Source organism: Carex rostrata, chromosome 27, assembly GCF_964058835.1.
Source record: "Carex rostrata chromosome 27, lpCarRost1.2, whole genome shotgun sequence".
NCBI lineage: Eukaryota > Viridiplantae > Streptophyta > Magnoliopsida > Poales > Cyperaceae > Carex > Carex rostrata.
This window is the reverse complement of record NC_135944.1, coordinates 4,148,218-4,169,775: the sequence shown is the minus strand read 5'-3', so window position 1 is coordinate 4,169,775 and position 21,558 is coordinate 4,148,218. Positions and strand designations below refer to the sequence as shown.

General features: G+C 31.4%; 1 protein-coding gene across 1 annotated transcript; it reads left to right on the top strand.

Moving 5' to 3' along the window:
* The first annotated feature begins 17,280 nt into the window (after positions 1-17,280).
* LOC144544989 (disease resistance protein RGA2-like) lies at positions 17,281-21,558 on the top strand. The gene has a single exon (XM_078293545.1). It carries the CDS (start codon positions 17,281-17,283, stop codon positions 21,556-21,558), a length of 4,278 nt encoding a protein of 1,425 aa, XP_078149671.1.

Below are 21,558 nucleotides of genomic sequence, written 5' to 3'. Positions count from 1 at the left end.
TATTCAAGCTTTAATTTTATTTCCACTTTCATAAACAAAGGTAGCCGTACACTTTGCATATATACGATAATGATCAGCATTCTCCAATGGCAATCTATGACTAACTTTGTTTAACTGCATCAACTGAAAACTTCATCAGCCATCTTTCTACAAACAACAGCCATGATTTTATCAAGCACATAGAACCAAAAGTTTTTTCCTAACAACAACTGGGTCTATAATATGCTTCATAATTAGATGCAAATAACAGTACAAAGTTTTTTTTTCAATTCTATTTTGCAAAACTTTTTTTCTACTTTTTTTTCAAATATCCTTCTAGATACTACATTCAATTATTTTAAATTATGTAAATTTTATCACATAACTCTTTAGATAATTTCGTTGAATCCTGTAAACGGTAAAAAAATTCAAATTAAAATTTTTGTTTTCAATTTTTTTTTTTAAATTTGCACCTAGATGCTATTTTCAATTGTTTTGAATTCTGAAAACTGATCACATAACTCTATAGACAATTTCGTTGAATAATATAAATTAGTAAACAATTTTTAATTTTTTTTCAAATTTATTTTTTCAATTTTCAAATTTGTATTTTATAAATTTTATTTTTTTTTCAAACTTTTTATTTTAAATTTGCATCTAAATACTACTTTCAATTGTTTTGAATTCAATAAACCTTATCAGATTACTTTGTAGACAGTTTCGTTGAATAATGTAAACCGATAAAAAAAATTCAAATTATATTTTGTTGAATTTTATAATCCTTATCACATGAATCTGTAGACAGTTTCATTGAATATTGTATAAAGGTAAAAAGGTAAAAAAAAATTCATTATTTTTTACAATTTTTTTATTCTACATCTAGATAATACTTCCAATTATTTTCAATTCTGTAAATCTTATTACATAACACTGTAAACTGTTTATTTGAATACTGTATATCTAATACATGAAAAATACAAGCATGTAATGTATACAAACTATAAATCATTCACTCAGCCTATACAATCACATTTAACTTGAAACAGGGCTGCAATTGTGAGCCGATTAATACTCTCGAGTCAACTATTGTGTGTAGTAATTGGCTACTTTTTAGCGGGAAGTGAGCAGCCCTGCATTTATTATTTTTTATTGATTTATTTATTCATTCCTAACAAAAGGAACAAATTATTTTGCAGTTCGCGTGTGTAAGAGCCTCACTTAGCCACCATAGACAAATGCCATAGATACCCGTGATCTATTTCATACAAATATATATAAGTATATAAAATTCATAATATGTAATAAAAAGTAACAAAAAAATAATTCAAATGTAAATCAGTACCCGACTCCCTTGTTTAATTAATTATTATTAAATAAATAATAACCATTAATATAGTCCATTATTTCATAATCCCATATTAATGAGCTAACCAAAAATTTTAATCCTTCAAATTTTAAATTTCAGCCTTAATGAAATAGTCCAACAAATCTGGCCCACCATTACAAAATTCAAGTCCTAGGCCACATTTTATTTTCTTTTCTTTTGAATTTATTAACTTCACCCAAAAGAACCAGCCCAATTCCATTTTCCTTTTAAATATTCAAGAGCACGAAAACCCACAGATCATGGTCCATTTTTTAATTATTTTATAATTCCCAAGCCCAAAAGGCCCATATCCAAATTAGCCCAAAAGCCCAATTCCATTTTGGACAAGATCAAGATCCAGCAATTTCGTCAGTTTGTCCTTCCACAAAGGAATAATATAGAAATAAAAAAATATGTGCTTGTCATTGTCAAAACTTCGGAAAAATTTTAAATAGGCCCCTGAGAACCATACCAGAAACCAAAATGCACTGGTGTCAGAACAGCATCAAGAAACTGTACCAATAATCCTAGAGGAAACAAGGCTCAGGTACAGGCTGTTTTTTAATCAATAAGAAGCGGTGTTATTAGGGCTTTGGTTTTTTAATCAAGGAAAGAGAGAAAATGGCATACGGTAAATCTTGATACTGATCAAATGACAAATCTGTGAAAGGAATGTTGAAAATCTTGAATTCATACGAGTATTACTACATAAACTTGCATTTAAATGAAAGGACCACAAAAGAAGCTTGCTTTGGAAGTAATTATATATTTTTTTTCTAGTTTCTCTCTAAACTGAAATAAAATAAAATAAATTGTCTAATCAAAATAAAAAGAGAAAAAGTTCTCATCCACACTGATCTGTCCACAATGTTATCCAGTCCCGGTTCAATTGCCGAATTATAACGACTTCTAACTTCCTCTTGAATAAAATTTCCCGGAATGATTTTTCTCTCTCTATTTTATTTAAAATAAATTACCGATCTTCTTCTTCTTTTGTAAAAACAAAAAACTATGATCTCCTCCAGATCTCTCTGTTCCCTCCGCTTTGTTCTCTTCCCTCTCCTCTCCTCTCAACTTCGTTCTCTTTACTTGTGCCCAAAGCAAGTTTCTTCTCCAGCAGCTTCGATCTTGCCTGGCTCTAAGTGAGAGTACCCGATCTGACGCTTCCACGATCCCACTTCTCCTCTCCTCGTGAACCCTCCCCTTCTGATGAGATCATCTTCAGCTCGCTCAGAAAAGGAGACATTGTGGCCGCAGGAAGGGTCATGGCCACTATTAGAGACTCAGGCACCTTTCGGGTTGGATCCACGTCTATGTATTTGCAAGAGGTGAGATCCACAATTTGGTGACGACGTTGTTCTGCATGTCAGATGGACTAATGCCTGGGCCTGAACTTCAATTTAATCTCTCTAGACTCCTGTACCATGCTCGACAGGTATTCTTTTTCAATTTTCAAAATTAATTTTTTTTAACCAGTTAAGTATTCTTATTTATTTTATTGTTTATGTTTTTATAGGAATCAGCAATTCTGAAACCCCAAGGGTTATGATTATTTCAGATATGGCATATCTAATTCATGTGAGAGGTCTTTCCGAGCTTGCTTTTTCAAGCCTTCAATTCCCACATCGGTCAATGTTATAAGATATATGTTACCAAGTTATAATTAAAGAAATTTTTTACTCAATTTTGTTGGTGTATAAATGATTTTTTTACTTCTGAGTTATGTTACCGGGATACTTCATATTGGGTTCCGTACCCATGTTGGATATGTATCCAATACCGATACGCACCCGATATGGCGTAGATACGTATCAGATATGTCAGCTGGGGTATCAGGTGAGCTGGCGTATCCTTAACCACATTATACGGTTGCCAATATGTGTTGAAATTGTCCGACACTGCTTGAAATGCGCTCCGATACGAAAACATCAGTCAATGTATAGGATACATATGTCAATGTTATAAGATACATCTGTTTTTTTATAGGAAACATCAATTAACTATATTGGTTATATCAGTTATTTTACTTGATTTATTTTGCACATACATAAGATACATCAATTAGATAAGTTAATTTGTAGTTACATAGGATAAATAAGTTAATTGTGTATGATACATCTGACAATGTTATAAGATACATCTGTTATTTTATAGGAAACATCAGTTAACTATATTGGTTATATAAGTTATTTTACAAGATTTATTTTGCACATACATAAGATACATTAGTTAATTTTGTTGATTAGATAAGTTATTTTACAGGATTGTTTTTATCACCTATATATTATACATTAGTTAATTTTATAGGATACATCAGTTATTTTGCTTGATTGATTTTGAAGGTACGTAGGATACATGAGTTATTTTGCTTGAATTTCACACATGTAAAAAACTTGTAAGTTAATTTTATAATTCTGATTTGTAATAAATCTAACTTGTTACATTATTTATTTGTTGGTGGCATCTTGCTGCTAACAAAAGATTCTAGGATTCGATTGCTGGTGTGCCTACGACGATGGATGGAATAATTCATATGGAAAATTTCCTCCAAATCCAAAATTTTACCAAGGATAGCTTCCGTAGAGTAAAACCTATTTGTAAAATAGCATATTGCCCCATTCAGATCCATTAAGTGAACTGTCAACCCCATCCAAGTGAAGAATTGAAGGTAGGTGAGGTTGCTGAGTAAGGTTTTTAGGCATGTGTCATGAAAATACAAGAGATTGGTACTGAGGATGTAAGTTGATAAGTCAAGGTAGATAAGGTTTGTGATGGCAGAAATGTCCATCAGAACTTGACCTGTAAGCCAGGGCAAAGGGAACAGGCACGACTATGACTACTGATTGAGAAGCAAATTGTCTCTAGCTACAAAGAGCAAAATTAAGGAAACAACGTTAAATTTTAAAATCCCTATAAGATAATAAATAATAAAATAGGGATGAGAAATTGCAAACTCTTTTCCAATGAATCTTCTCAAGGGGGAATCGTTCTCGCAAATTGTGACAATAAGACACACGTAAAGCTATCTGTGTTAACTTCAGAGAAGTACAATTGAGGATCTGGTTTCATGAAAATCGTTCAAGCAAATTCTTCATTTTTCATGTTTTTGTTGATTGAAAGCTGTACAGCTCTATTAATTTTAGAGGAGAAAATTAGGACGTTTGTTTTTTTGCTAACATAATGTATATATTTGTTGTTCTTTCATTTTACCTTTTTTCTTCTTTTGGAAAAGTGAAGTCCAAATCCATCTGCCGGATTACAATCAACAAAGGCATGAAGATTCGGGTATAGATTTTAACAGCAAAGTTTTTGCTCAAAGCAGCAAGCTAAGGTAAGAGAAATACTTAGAAATGACTATTTACTCCTTTAATAGGTACTTCATTAATTGAGTATAATCAATTGATAATTCTTTCTTTTATTGACTAATCTTAGTTTTTTTTTTAATAAGAATAGGAGTCATGTTCATATTTTATTAGGATGCTGATAACAATCCCCGCAGGTCTATCCCCACAAAAAACCCCGCACAAACTGCCAAAAATATCATGGGGGGACTGCTCAATAATTAATACTCCGCAGAAACTGTTAGTATTTAACTTGAAACATCAAAGTATTTATCGTGAATTTGCAAAGTGTTAATCCCTATGCAATGATCTCTATTTAAGAAAGAATAAATCAATCCATTAGTTGTCCCCGCACAAAATTTCCTTTTTTTTTTAATCATGCCCGCACAACTGGGGACCATTAAATAAACAATCCCCTCATAAATACTTGTCATTTATCCCCGCACAAATTTTCTTTTTTTTCTGGATTGTCCCCACACAACTGGGGACCATTAAATAAACTATCCCCTCACCCAATGATAAATACTTATCAAACATAAGGATAAATACTTTATGATACATTGATAAATACTTTGTGTTACATGGATAAAAACTTATCAGACATAATTGCAACTTTCAATACAATATCAATGATAAATACTTCTCAGACATAAGGATAAATACTTTATGATACATTGATAAATACTTATCAGACATAATTGCAACTTTCAGTAAAATATCAATTATAAATATTTCTCAGACATAATGATAAATACTTTATGTTACATGAATAAATACTTTATGTTACATGGATAAATACTGCTCAGACATAATTGCAACTTACAGTAAAACATCTGTGACAATGATAAATACTTCCCATATATAATCGTAAATACTTGTCAGAACAACGATAAATACTTTCTTGAACTTTGTTCTTGAACTTGTCAATAAGTAATGTTTAATCAAATCAAAGTATTATTATGTCAGGGACAATGATAAATACTTCTCAGACATAAGGATAAATAATTGTTAGAACAATGATAAATACTTTCTTGAACAATATCAATAAACAGATAAAATATTTATTAGCGGGAATTGTTATTAAATGATAGTATAATTAATGCGGGGATTGTTATTAGAGGACAATATAATTAATGTGGGGATTGTTAATTAATGCGGGGATTGTTATTAAAGGGCAGTAATTAATGCGGGGATAAATGGAAATTCTTAAAAGAATTAATGCGGGGATAAAAGGCAGTTAAGAGAGTTAATTTGGAGAGAGAGAGTGCAGGGTTAAATGGGGGGATAGGGGTGAGGGGATCAATATAATTATTCATTTTATTAACCACAATTGGTTACATGGTTTTAGGGTTTAGAGAGAAAACCCTATGATATATTTACAAATGGGGAAAAAAATTATCAGAAAAGAGAGGAAAACAAAAAAGGAGAATAGAAAAAAACATAGGGTACTATGCTTCTTTTCTTGTCAAGATAAATGTCATGCATTTGTTAAGCTCCACTGAGTCTTCACCTCTTCTATTAGTTCATCGATCGTTTTGTTAAAAATGAATGGCTGAACAAAAAGGTTTCTGCTTCAAAAAAATTCCAGATAAAATACAAATAATTTTTGTCTACTTGGACAACAATCACTTGTTATTCAATTCTTAAATCAAAGGTAATTTATAAATATTTAATCAATTTTATTTTCAAAAGTAACAAAAGTTAGTCTCTCATCAACATATATACGTGGACAAAACTTTAATTTAATTTTTAATCAAATTTGATTAAGTCTTTATGCTTAAAAGTATAGCACCATAAGAAGAAAAAATTCTACAATATTTTAAGAGGTCATCTGATTGTTTGTTTTATTTATTTACATTTCTTTAATATATGGATATTTATGAATTGACAATTCTATTTAAACAAGAGCCCGAAAACTTGAATTACTCAGTTTCAATTACGAAAACTCGGGAAGATCTACTCATTGGAAATTTTATTCGAATTTTTATTGTTAAAATAAAGTTTTTAAGAATAATTGTTATTTTTATGATATTACATGACATATTGTAATGGCTCAAAATTAGTACGTGGTATATTGTTTGATCTATTATTAAACTGATCATTGATATAAAAATATATAAAAGACATGCAATAGAAAATGTCATTTTTAAAATCAACTTATTTGCTTCATGGTTAGAAGGAAAAGACAACAAAAAATAATGTCCAGATATAAATTTTAAATTGTACAAAAATAAAAATAAAAATAAAAATAACAATTAGGCTTGTTGTTATATGAAGTTGACAAAAAAAAACGACGACACAAAAACAGAGCAAACAAAATTTCAAATGTAAAAATTCAGTACTTTAATATAAAATGAACATGTTGTCATTTTTTTTAAAAGTCTGATTTTTTAACAATAAAAGGTAATACAACATTCTGGATTTTATCATATATCTTTGAATTTATTTGAAGAAAATATTTTCATTATAGAGGTGATGCTCTATTCATGGAAAAGGTGCACTTGTATGTTGTTTATTAATTTCCTTTCAAAAATAAGGACAAAATGGTCTAAATAAAAATTTCTCTCACTTCATTGTTGTATTGAGTCAAATGTTAGCTGTTAAAATCCTCACCCAAAGATTGATAATTAAATTAAAAAAAAATCCTTTTTTTCATTTTTTCATTATAAGTTGAGTGAGAAAAAAAAGAAAGAGAAGAAACATGTTCATAGGCACAAAAAAATAATATTGCAAGAATATATGTTGATATAAGAATATTAGAACACAGAGAATAAGTCATGGGTCAACAATCTATTGTGATAGAGATTTTCCAAGTCTTCGCATGTCAACAACCGAAAAGTTAATTATTAGTTATGAATTGTTAGTTGTTAGTTGTCCAAATGATTTTGCTTGGAAAAACATTACTTGTTAGTTGTTTGATTTGATAAAACTGGTACAAGTTAATACTATCACCCGACATAATAAATGATTTTTTTGAAAAGATTGAAGAATATATATGGAACATAAGGGACTATGTTGAAAACAATATGTTTGAATATATTATTACTCTTTACAACATGAGTTTCATTGATATTTTTTTTGTCTTTTATTAAAATATTTATTAACTTTACAAATTATTATTATTAGATACATTTTTTTTGTCTATTTTATAGTAAAATAAAAAAATAGAATTATTTTCCTATATATATATATATATATATTTCAAATATATAATTAATCATAAATAGTTTCACAAATGATATTGAACAATATATTTTAATAAAAACTAAATTAATTTACATTATAGATCTTATTAAACTCCTCTTTCTCTTTTTAATTAAACATGCAAATTAAATTTTCTAAAAAAAATTAAATAAAGACTTGCAAAATAAATTTCAATGTCAACTTTCAAGTGAAAGCGTGATAAACCATCTCACCAAATAGAATAAAAAACTTTAAAATACTAAGGAGTACAATATCATTTTGAAAAAGAAAAAAAAATCAGGTTTTCAAGATTGTTAGAAAATTTTGATTAATTATTGTAATAAAATTATTTTTTTAAGTTGAAAACATTCATTATTTTATATTTGTTTGTACATATGTACAGAAACAACTAGCCTGACCGCCTAAAATTTTGCAAAGTTTGAAGAAATAATATGGCAAAAAAAGATCTATGTTAAGAAAAGGATATTTGTAAGTACCATTATTTATTTACAGCGTGTTTTAATTGATGTCATCTAATTTCACATTAGAATATTTATTAAAATGAAACATATTATTACTAAACAAGTGTTTTTTTTCTGTCAATGTTTATTTTGAAAAATAAAAATAAATGTATTTTCCTATATCTTTTTAACTATTTTCAGTTAGATTCTAAACTATATATAATTAATTTCATTCACAAAATTCAAGCAACATTGAATTGTAAAATTGAAGTAACTTTTGCATGATAAACCATACCAAACTTATTTCTCTCTCTCTAACTCCACATGCAAAAAATATTTTGACATCAATTTCAAATGATAACTTGTAAAAATTATCTTAAAATTAAATTTTAACAACAAACATGTTAGATCATTAAAATAAACAAAAAAATCAATTTATGCTAGTTATTAAGCATATTGCTTAGTGGTTAGGCCAACAAAACGTGCTATGATAAATAACATTCAAAACAATTTATTTAGTAGTACAATTATGTTGAACAAATTAAATATGTTAGAAGGATAATTTAAGTAGAAATACATAATTAATAAGCATTATCATTTGGAGGAATATGGATAAATACACTACAGACATTTTGGTTTAGTAAAATTTGTACGCAACATTATAGAGCATAGTTACACGGAATTTCCACTGGTGAGCTTTTCTAAATTAAATTTTTAAAACAAAATCATATACAATGTTAATTTTTCTTGTTTTGAGAATAATTGAAAAAAACATTTTCAAGATTGTTTATCAATATTCTAAATAATTAAAAAAAAAATAGTTAATCTCGCTTTCCAATATTATATTAAGTAAAAAAAGTTCTAATATTTATATTTTTGTAATATGTTTTTTTTTTTTGTTAACAATATTGATTTTCTCTGATCTCCCATTAAATGATTAATTAAAACGAACAAAAATTATTATTAGATACTTGTTATTCTATTAAATGTTATATTAAAAAAGAAAATACAAAGTATTTGTCAAATTTTTGGAACTCTTTTCACATAGATAATAAACCATAAATAGTTTCATTCACTGATATTAATGAGATATATAAATAAAAAAGCAAATAACATTTACATGATAGATCACACTAAACTTATCTATTCTGTCTTTTAAGTTCTCATGAAAAATTTCGTATAACATCAATTTCAAATGAACAGTTGTAAGAATTGTCTTGAAGTCAAATTTTAACTACATGTGCGCCAATCGCCTTAGTAAAAGAAATCATTTCCTGTTGAATGTATGCCAAATATTAAGCTTTTCCATGGAAGAAGATATGTAACAAACAGTGTAGTGGGTATAATTAAAGTTGGTATTCGTTTGTGTAAGCTGCTTCGCGTTGTATAGTTTGTGCATAATGCATCTGTTGGGATCAGAGACCTTTGACCTCGTATTGTTGTGTTAAAGTCTTTATTTAGCCTCTTTACAGAACGATACACCAATGTTTACACAATTTAGTCACTAGAGAGAACAACCTAACTATGTGAGAAGGCGGTTGGAAATATTGTTTGATCCGCATCATGCGGCTGCAAATATTGTGTTAAAGATTTGTTTGTAGTCTATTGTTTGATCCGCATTACTTTATGTTTTATCCTCTATTCGATCACAACCTAAAATGTTAATTAAGAAAATGTGCATACAAGTCCTCCAAGTTTATTTTATTGAGTATCTATCTTTCTTGCATACAAATATTTTAAACTTGTTAAATAATGAATCTACGCTATTGTAGAGATTTAGGTTGGATCGTATTTATTTCTAACTTATTTTGTGTCACGGAAACAAGGTTCTGTGGTTATTTCATTTTCGCTTATTTTTCTTTATCCAATGAACTCAGAATTTCTAAGATAGCATGGAACAGTATTCCAATATCCCAATCAATGATTCATTTTTTTTTTCTTTATAGTTGATCAGGTTTTAAGTTCAATTAGACAGGATGAATTATTAGAGAAATTAGCTAAATCAGGAGAAATATTAATTATGACAATTGTATAATTAATGATGAAAATTGACAAAATGATGCATAGAATTAACAAAAGTATGACAAATACTAATTTTGTTTTATTAAAATATGCTCTCTGATCACTTTCCCACTTTCCCTATGATTTAATTTATTCTGGGCTTGGTTATGGGCCTGGAAAACCATCTCAGCATTCTGCACGAAATTTGATGTCTGGGCAAGGGCCTTGTTACCTATTGGGGGTAGGGTCACCTCTTCATGTTCTATTTATTTACAAATTCTCAACAAAGGTTAAAACCAAATTGCGACAGAATAAGGTGTAAACTTATTGGGGCTTCTTACCCGATTTTACAACTTGCTAAGTGCAATCTTACAAGGAATACATAAATTAAATAATAATATCTCTTTCACTCATATATATATATATATATATATATAGGCTGTGGCTAATTTGCTGCCGGCAGCATTTCTGCCGGCGGTGCTGCCGCCCATTTTTCTGTTTTGTGATGTCCAAACAACAAATCCAAACCGTTAGATGTTTAATTTATATTATAATCTACTTGGAGACCAAATTTTACATTTTTTGGAATTTTTTTACTATATATTAAGCTGGTTTGAAAACCGCTGATTTCAGTAAATTTCTGCAGCATTGAAATCAGCGGTTTTCAAACCAGCTTAATATATAGTAAAAAAATTCTAAAAATGTAAAATTTGGTCTCCAAGTAGATTATAATATAGATTAAACATCTAACGGTTTGGATTTGTTGTTTGGACATCACACGGCTAAATATAGCCCCGGCAGCACCTCTGCTGAAATGCTGCCAGCAGCAATTTAGACAGACCCTATATATATATATATATATATATATGAGGAGGGTTAAAATGCACCCTCTCTTTTGTGCTCCTAACGTGCACCTTCTCCTCATATTTTTATTTTTAAAGTTCAAATAGTCGATTTGAACCTTCCAACATATTTTTTCATATTAAAATGTGCTTGGAGACCAAATTTTACATTTTTTGAAAATTTTTTACTATTTTTTTAGAATTTTTGAAAATTATCACTTTGCTGAATTTTTTATTATTGTTGAGTGTAATCAAAAATTCTGAAAAAATAGTAAAAAATTTCAAAAAAATGTAAAATTTGGTCTCCAAGCACATTTTAATATGAAGAATACGTTGGAAGGTTCGAATCAACTATTTGAACTTTGAAAATGAAAATATAAGGGGAGGATGCACGTTAGAAGCACAAAAGAGAGGGTGCATTTTAACCCTCCTCTATATATATATATATATATATATATATATATCTACTGACAAAATCGAACATTGTAGCATCTGAGCGCAGTGATTATTCTCAGAAGATGATTAATTAATATGTCTGTTTAGCTAGGAAAAACAACCATGTTTTGGATTTTGTTATCAGTGATGATGATTAATGTGTTTGTTTAGGAACAACAAATCCGTTTTGGATTTTGTTATTAGTAATATCTAGGGAGTCCTTAATTTTGTAACTACTCTTCTACGAGTTGAATACAAATTGCATGTATTAATTGTATATATGATACAATTAGTTGTTTCTCTTTTTATATTAATTTCCTATTCATATTAGTTTGCATAGTTTTATATTATTTGTTGGTAGGTACTATTGGTTGTTTTTTTTAATATAAATGGATGGACATATAATATATATACGTAAGGGGTCTAACTCTAATAAAAACACAATTAAAAAAATATTCACATAAATTATCAATGGCTCAAAATTTAGTAACAGATGGCATAGCTAAAATAATTAAGAAACCTGCCAAATACCAACGCAGTAAAACAAATGGTGTAAGTGACATCTACCATCGGTTGAACAACACAGGAGATGATATTAAAGGAGTAACGGCATCAAATATCAAACACCATTTGTAGGATCGCCATCGGTTCATTACCAAAGAAGATCCAATGGTGTTTTTACGTTAAATGACTTATTTAATGACATAAAAGCTATTATTCTCATCAGTTCCTAATTTTCAACCAATGGCATTGGAGTAGAACGCCATCAGTTTGAGCCGATAGCAAATGTGTGTACATTTCCTATTGGAGTGATAAGCAATGGTTTAGAACCCGATGGCGGAACGCGATTTCAACCGATAGTAAAGTGTTCTTCTCTAGTAGTGACAATACATTATATGAAGAAATTTTTTGGGTATATAGTATGAATGGTATTACAACAATGTTGGACCCAGAAGTGCAATTGGAATATATTTTGAGAAAAGCCTTGTACTTTCTACTGTATGGGATATCGGGATTATAATGAGTGTCGCCAATATATAGGTACACCTAAATTGAATTGTTTTTCTTTTTTAGGATAGTTGGCTCTTTTTTGTGGACACAACTAATCCAGTATTAGATGTTGCATGACTCACATTGATTAAATAGTTTCAGAATTTGAGATTGAATTGAAGAGAAGTTATTTCTCCGAATGAATATGATAATGCTTACAATGCTTACAGTTAATTCTTACACGGATTTACATACAGAAACCAGCTGTTATGTTCGCTTAATTTACTATTAGTCCTTTTTTTATTTTATTTCTATTCAATTTATACAATTCAAGGTTCTTCAATTAAAAATTTTGATCGGGTATACCTAACCTTCAAAAGTCAAAACATTGCTCTTCTTGTAATATTTCATTTCTATAAATCAATTATTGGTGCAACAACTTTACTATTAAAAATGTGTGTACACCACAGCAAGAAACACAGAGGAGTTGACTTCAATAATTGAGAATCCTCTTGCTTCAATGAAAATGTATTGTGATAACAATTCGGCACGACACATAGCTTCTAATCCCGTGTTTCATGAACGCACAAAGCATATAGAAGTAGATTGCCACTTTGTTAAAGAAAAGGTTCAAGCAAAAGAAATTGAAACACCATACGTTACAAGTGAAGATCAACTCGCGAATGTTTTCACTAAAGGCTTGGATCTGGGTCTATTTGAAAAAATTACAAGCAAGCTAGGATTGTACGATATTTATATTCCTAACTTGAGGGGGAGTGTTAAAAATAAGTGACTAATTATTATTATAACGTCTAGTTTAGGGAGATGTTTATAACGGCTAGTTTGGAAAGTTGTGTATTGAATAAATAAATTAAGAGATAGAAGTTAGTAGTAGTAGTTGATAATTGCAATTAATATGCAACGGCTAGTTTTTGAATTCTTCTATAAATAGAGATACATGAAAAACTCAAATTAAGATTGTCATAATAAAATTATTTTCTTACATCTATTCTCTCTTACAAATTTTAACAAACAAAAAAAATAATTCAAATGTAAATCATTACCCGACTCCCTTGTTTAATTAATTATTATTAAATAAATAATAACCATTAATATAGTCCATTATTTCAAAATCCCATATTAATGAGCTAACCAAAAATTTTAATCCTTCAAATTTTAAATTTCAGCCTTAATGAAATAGTCCAACAAATCTGGCCCACCATTACAAAATTCAAGTCCTAGGCCACATTTTATTTTCTTTTCTTTTGAATTTATTAACTTCACCCAAAAGAACCAGCCCAATTCCATTTTCCTTTTAAATATTCAAGAGCACGAAAACCCACAGATCATGGTCCATTTTTTAATTATTTTATAATTCCCAAGCCCAAAAGGCCCATATCCAAATTAGCCCAAAAGCCCAATTCCATTTTGGACAAGATCAAGATCCAGCAATTTCGTCAGTTTGTCCTTCCACAAAGGAATAATATAGAAATAAAAAAATATGTGCTTGTCATTGTCAAAACTTCTGAAAATTTTTAAATAGGCCCCTGAGGACCATACCAGAAACCAAAATGCACTGGTGTCAGAACAGCATCAAGAAACTGTACCAATAATCCTAGAGGAAACAAGGCTCAGGTACAGGCTGTTTTTTAATCAATAAGAAGCGGTGTTATTAGGGCTTTAGTTTTTTAATCAAGGAAAGAGAGAAAATGGCATACGGTAAGTCTTGATGCTTATCAAATGGCATAAGACAAATCTGTGAAAGGAATGTTGAAAATCTTGAATTCATAGGAGTATTATTACATAAACTTGCATTTAAATGAAGGGACCACAAAAGCAGCTTGCTTTAGAAGTAATTATATATTTTTTTTCTAGTTTTCCTCTAAACATAAATAAAATAAAATAAATTGTCTAATCAAAATAAAAAACACATACAAATTAAGTAAGACTGAAATACCCTTTTTCCATTAAAAAGATCACATGCATAAATAGTACAATATTTCCATGATGCACCTATATATGCTCATTTTGCTCATTTCTCTTAATATTACCCCACTAAAGCTATGGCCACATGTATGATGCACCTAATTATCAATTGTCAAACGACCCAAACTTGCTATTATTAAAATTAGATATAAATTGCATGCTATGATATATATATGGATCCCTAAATGAACCTGATCGGGTCAACATTTATGGCCTCTCTAATAAAAGGAAAAAACATTCACATGAATCAAATGCCTAACTGTTTTCTCACATGACTTGGGCTTGTATTTATTAATTGCAATAAATAGTATTCTCATAAAATTCAAAAAGAAGAATTAATCATTATTTGAGTTTTACAAGACATCTTAGTTCCTAATCTGCCAACTGTCACAGTTTCAACATCTCAATGTTATGTTTAGATTTCCCTATTCCAATTAGTATCAAATGACTGAATTTTTAGTAAGGTCCCTGTTGAAAATTGAAAAGTTTCAAGATTGCTTTACCAAAATTTGTTTGAACATTTTAGACAATTTTTTTTTTTTCCTTTTAAGGCACCAAGCCATAAAAATAATGAGCCCAACCATGTAAATTTGCGGAGATATTAATAAGCAGCACTTTAACAAATGGACTAAACATGCGATTTGTATATTAAAATGTGCTAGGAGATCAAAATTTTATTATTTAAATTTTTTACTAATTTTTAAAATAGGTACAAAATCACTCTTTTAGGAAAATTCTAGACCATCCATAACAGTGATTTTATATCTATCTATAAAATTAGTAAAAAGATCTGCAAAAAGTACAAAATTTGGTCTCCAAGCATGATTCAATGTGGAGGTCATGTTGAGTGGTTTGGATCAACTGTGTAGACTTTAAAAATGGAGATAAGAATGTGGTGCATGATTGGAGCACAAAATCAATCGTGCATTATAACCCTACTCATAATAATATCATACTTACTATGTTACACAAACATTTTGTAAAAGAGTTTCATAATAAACATAGTATTTATTTTATCAAAGCTTAAAAAACCTATTTGGTTAGATTAAAAAAATAAATCAACCATGTACATAGAGAGATTTCTTTATCTTTAAAGAGAATTAAGTTACCCATAGAAATTTTGTGCTTCGATTTACTAGATGACTTGGAAAAAACAGATAGCAAGAAAGAAGGCCTATGTATATGATGCTGATAGCGGGTCCTTGCTTTGAATGAGCAACAAAAAACTGCATGTGCATATTTTCTGAAAGCTTGAAAGTTACAATTAATTCTCCTCCTTAGCTGCACACTTCTTCATTTATTATAAAAGTTAATACAAAAAAGAAGACTCGAGTCATCAGGTAGAAATTACGGGGTCTTTGCATATAGGAGACTTGACTTCAGGCTCCCAAAGTCGCATTCATCAATTTTGTGTAGCAATTACGGGGTCTTTGCATATAGGAAATTTGACTTCAGGCTCCCAAAGTCGCATTCATCAATTTTGGGTAGCAATTACGGGGTCTTTGCATAGGAGACTTGACTTCAGGCTCCCAAGTCGCATTCATCAATTTTGTTTTATTTGGTGTCAATATAACCTGTTTTATTCAATTTAAGGGTCGTATATTTTTATGAAATTAATATTCTTCATGACATTTTGTGAATTGGATTCATGCATGTACACATTTTTTTAATTAACTTTTGAGTTCATGAAAACTTGTGATGGAAAATTTTGGTTTCATGAAAATTTTAGAGAATTATTTTTTAGTAATGATTGGAGGTCAAACTATACAATTTTTTAATGCTTACAAAGCTTACAGTTAATTCTTACACGCATTTACATACAGAAACCAGCTGTTATGTTGGCCTAATTTACTATTAGTCATTATAGGCTATTCAATTTATACAATTGAAGGTGCTTCAATTAAAATTTTTGATCAGGTATACCTAACCTTCGAAAGTCAAACATTGCTCTTATTGTAATATTTCATTTCTTTAAATAAATTACTGGTGAAACAACTACACTACTATTAAAAATGTTTGTACACCACAGCAAGAAACACAGAGGAGTTGACTTCAATAATTGAGAATCCTCTTGATCGAATACAGCATTTGTTTATGATGTAACAAGTCGCTGCTGATACTTCCAGTCTGGTTTTATGAAGGCAGTTCCTCAGGATCAGCTTGTCTGTAAATTTTCACACCATATGGCGTAACACTGTGCTTGCCTCATAGCATCTTAATGATCTACAACAGTGTAGGAGACTTGAATGTTTCAACTGCGCGTGCTCTTTCATGGTCTTCAGTACTAAGTTGAATCAAGTAACCTCGGCTTGTCATCTAAGTATGTCTCTCTCCATCACTCATCTTCGATACATATTTTAATTTCTCAAATTTCTCTCTCAAAAACAATATGTCAATTGCTAATTAATCAACTCACCTCTGTGTTATGCTATCTTCGTTAAGGCCCTATTTCCATTCCTTATAATTTATCATTGAAAATAGCTGTCTTTGGTTATCTTCATTTCTCAATCTGTTCTCTCAACCAATAATTTGGTAGGTATTTATAGCCCAAAAAAAAAAAAAAATTGGTAGTTGTTCGTTCTCATTCCCAAGCACCACTAGCTCAGAAAAAAAAATAAAAATAAAAATAAAAATAGACAGAAAAAAAAAGAGAAAAAAACCCAGCGGCTTTGATTTGAAGAAGAAGGAAATTAAAGATGGCTCTTTCAACGTTTACAAGTTGGGCGGTTCCTGCTGTTTTCACTGTTGCTGATTGGGCAGGGTCCTCTGTTGTTGATAACCTTGTTAGCATGGCTTATACGTACTTGCTAGACCGTATGCTGCCAGCCGATAGTGAAGCCGAGCTAAAGAGGCTACAAACAGCGCTTCCCCAGATCACTGCTGTCATGGGCATTGCTGAAGCACTCAGGATGAAGCACCCAGATGCTAGCCAATGGGTGGAGCAGTTTAGGATTGCTGTTGAAGCATCCCAAGATGTGCTTGATGAGTTGGAGTACAAAAGGCTGGAGGATATGGTGAAAAAACGAGATGTGGTGGGTGGATCCACTTCTAGTTCACAGAAAATAAAAGCAAGTCCTATCAATGATGATATTTTGGAGAGGTTGAAGGATGCCCTAACAATGTTGGATCGAGCTGTTGCTGATGTCGAGCATCTCCTGCAACTTGCCACTACGCTAGGTATTCTTTATCTTTCTGAATCACGGCAAGAAGCCAATAAAGTATTAAGGCACGAAACTACTTCCTTTTTAGCTGAAAGAGAGGTGTTTGGCCGCGAGGCTGAGAAGGATAAGATAATTGGTTGGCTGAAGCGACCAACTAATGCTCGCCTCTCTTCTTTTGGTATTGTCGGGGTGGGTGGACTAGGGAAGACCACCCTTGTGCAATTTGCATATCAAGAGATGTGCAAGTTGAATCACTTTGACAAAATAATTTGGGTTTGTGTTTCTATGAACTTCAGTGTTGAAGATATAACGAGAAAGATTCTCAGTGAACTAGGGGAAAGTAGCTTTAGTGGTAAACCATTAAATACACTTCATGAGATCTTGAAGGAAAAGATACTTTCAAAGAAAATTCTTCTCGTTTTAGATGATGTTTGGGAAGATGAGAGGAGAAGGGATTGGGAGCAACTAATTGCCCCTTTGAGGTATGTACTAGAAGGGAGTAAAATATTATTTACAACTAGAATGAAATCAGTGATAGATTTACTCGCTAGTGTGACAAGTACAGAGCATGAATATCTTGCATTACAAGACTTAGGAGAGCAAGAGTTGCGATTGCTCTTCTATAGTTATGCATTTAATGGTTTTAACTCTGACAGTCATACAGATTTGCAAGCAATTGGAGATCAAATACTAAAAATGCTTCAAGGTAGTCCATTAGCAGCAAAGGTGATTGGAAGCTTACTGAATTCACATATGAACCCCCAGTATTGGAGAAGAATTTTGAACCACAGCTCTATATTTAAATTAGAGATAGCAAAGGATGTAATTGAGGTTTTGAAGTTGAGCTACTACCACTTACCAGCAGATTTGCAGGTATGCTTTAGGTTTTGTAGCATATTTCCTCAAGATCATTTATTTGATAAAAATGATTTGATCAAAATGTGGATTGCTGCTGGATTCATCCGGCAACAATTACATCTGGAAGAAAGGCCTGAGGATATTGGAGAAGATTACTTCAATCACCTTTTGAGAAAATCATTCTTTGAATATTCTAAATCATGGGATAGATATGGTGAAGGGCAAATGTATGTTATGCATGATCTAGTGCATGAATTGGCTCAAAACGTTTCCTATGGCGAATGTTGTAGAATAGAGCCCAATGATAAACCTATTACCATACCTAGCACTATACAACATGTTTCTATACGAGATCTTTCTTTACATGAAAGTGAAATCGAAAAGGTCTCCCATCTTAAAAATTTACGTAGCTTGGTTATAACCACTTCCATGGAGTTCTATTTGGATATACGAAATGATTTAATCAAGAAATCATTACGTTTGTTGAAAATATGCGGAGGGCATATCTCTGAATTGCCCAAGGAGATAAGCTGTTTGGTACACCTTCGCTACATATCCATTCAAACTAATAATCACACTAAACCATTTAATTACTCCACCCTTGCTCCACTTTACAAACTTTACCATTTGCAAGTATTAGAGTTTCCATTAGCTAGTGATAATTCATCCCATTCGAGAATTGAAACAACTGGATTGACTAATCTACTTAGGTTGCGTCATATGAGGCTTCCCAAGGAGATAGTGCAATCCATTCATGGATTCCACAAGTTGACATCTCTCCAAGAGTTAACCTTTTTTGTCAGACAAGGGAGTGGTCAACGTATAAATGAACTAAGCACACTAAAGAACCTCCGACACCTGTTTATTAAAACTATTGAAAATATTAGGGATCCTACTGAATCTAAGAGTGCCAACCTATTAGGGATGAATAATCTCATATCCCTCTCCCTGAAATGGACCTCAAAGAGTAATCCTGATAACCCCGAGCAAATCATTGATTACCTCCAACCCCATCCAAATCTCATGGAATTGATAGTTGAGAATTATAAAGGAGACAGATCTCCTAGTTGGATGGAGCATTCACGTCTTTTAAACCTGTCATCCCTAAAATTAATTAATTGCCCTGTTTGGAAAAACAAATTGTATTCTTGGCAAATGCCATATTTGAAAATTCTTGATATATGTAATTGTCCAAATCTGGATAAGTTACCTGATATGCCTCTTTCTCTAATTGAATTTCGAATTCATGATACAGACATTACTTCTCTTCCAAATTTGTATCAAAGTTCTGGTAATAACACTTCCACACCATTCTCCCTTAAATCATCACTAAGAGTAGTGCACATAAAAAGATGCCCCAGCTTAATATCCTTGGGATTTCTGCAGCAAAACAACCTAGATTTGCAACATATGATGGAATTAACCATCAGCGACTGTAAGAAGCTGGCACCCGCAGGTGAATTTGGAAAATTATTGTCACTAAAACAATTAAGCATAAAAAATTGCGAAAACCTAACCAAATGTCCTGGGCTACCACTTTCTCTGACTGACTTTTGCATAGATAACGTGAGAGTGAGTACTCTTCCAGAATATTACCCATGTTCTGACCCAAGGGAGGGCCCATCAACATCATCAGTAAAATCATCACTCAGAAAAGTGATGATAAAAAACTGCCCAAACTTGACAGCATTGAACGGATTTCTGCAGCAAGACAACATAGATTTCCAGTCATTTGAGGAGATATTTATCTTGAATTGCAGGAATCTTGTACATCTTCTAGTAGGTGGTTTTTGTAAATTTGTGTCCCTAAGGAAATTAATTATAAGGGAATGCCCAATGTTAATGGCAGTAGATAACCCGAGCAACCTCCTGCCCTTGGCAGTCGAATACATTTCAATAAGAAAATGTGGTGAACTTGATGTTGCACTTTTGGAATCAACATCAAACCTTGCTAATCTTCCTAAGCTTTCGATTCATAAATGTTTAAACATTTCACGTATGCACTCCTCAGAAAATGAATTCGGATCCCTTAGTAGATTTAGTAATATTGTTGGATGTGACATTGAACATTCATCTAGGAAACAAGCACATAGTGTTAATCTTTGCATTGATGACCTCTCTCTCCTTCTTATGGAACCACTGAGAAGCTTAAGATATGTAAACGAACTGACTTTATCGAATTGTTCAGCGATTGAGGCCTTGCATGCACAATGGTTGTTGCAAAACAACAAATTCCTCAGAGAGTTGACAATATATAGTGCAAGCTCTCTGAAGTCATTATCTACTATAATGGCAAGGCTCACTGTGCTTGAAGTGCTAAATATCTTTGATGCTCCTTTGTTGGAGGAGCTCCCAGAGTTACCTGCTTCTTTAAGATCATTGTCTATCGGGAATGCGAACTCTCTAAATGCATTGCCTGCTACAACAATGAGATTCACTATGCTTGAAGAGCTACAAATTTATGAAGTTAATTCACTAGAGGAGCTCCCAGAGTTACCTCTTTCTCTAAAAAGGTTGGCTATATGGAATGCAAGCTCTCTGAAGTCATTGCCTGCTACAATAGTGAGGCTCACTGTGCTTGAAGAGCTAGAAATCAATAAAGCTAATTCACTAGAGGAGCTCCCAGAGTTACCTGCTTCTTTAAGGTCATTGTATATTTGGGGTGCAAGCTCTCTGAAGTCATTGCCTGCTGGAATGACGATGCTCACTGCCCTTAAATGGATACATATTGCAAAAGTTGATTTGTTGGAGGAGCTCCCGGAGTTACCTGCTTCTTTAAGGTCGTTGTCTATCAAGGATGCAAGCTCTCTGAGGTCATTGCCTACTACAATGGCGAGGCTCACTGCCCTTGAAAGGCTAAAAATCATGAAAGCTGATTTGTTGGAGGAGCTCCCAGAGTTACCGGCTTCTTTGAAAGAAAGGTCAATTCAAGGTCGTGGTGGTCGGTTGCTTTGA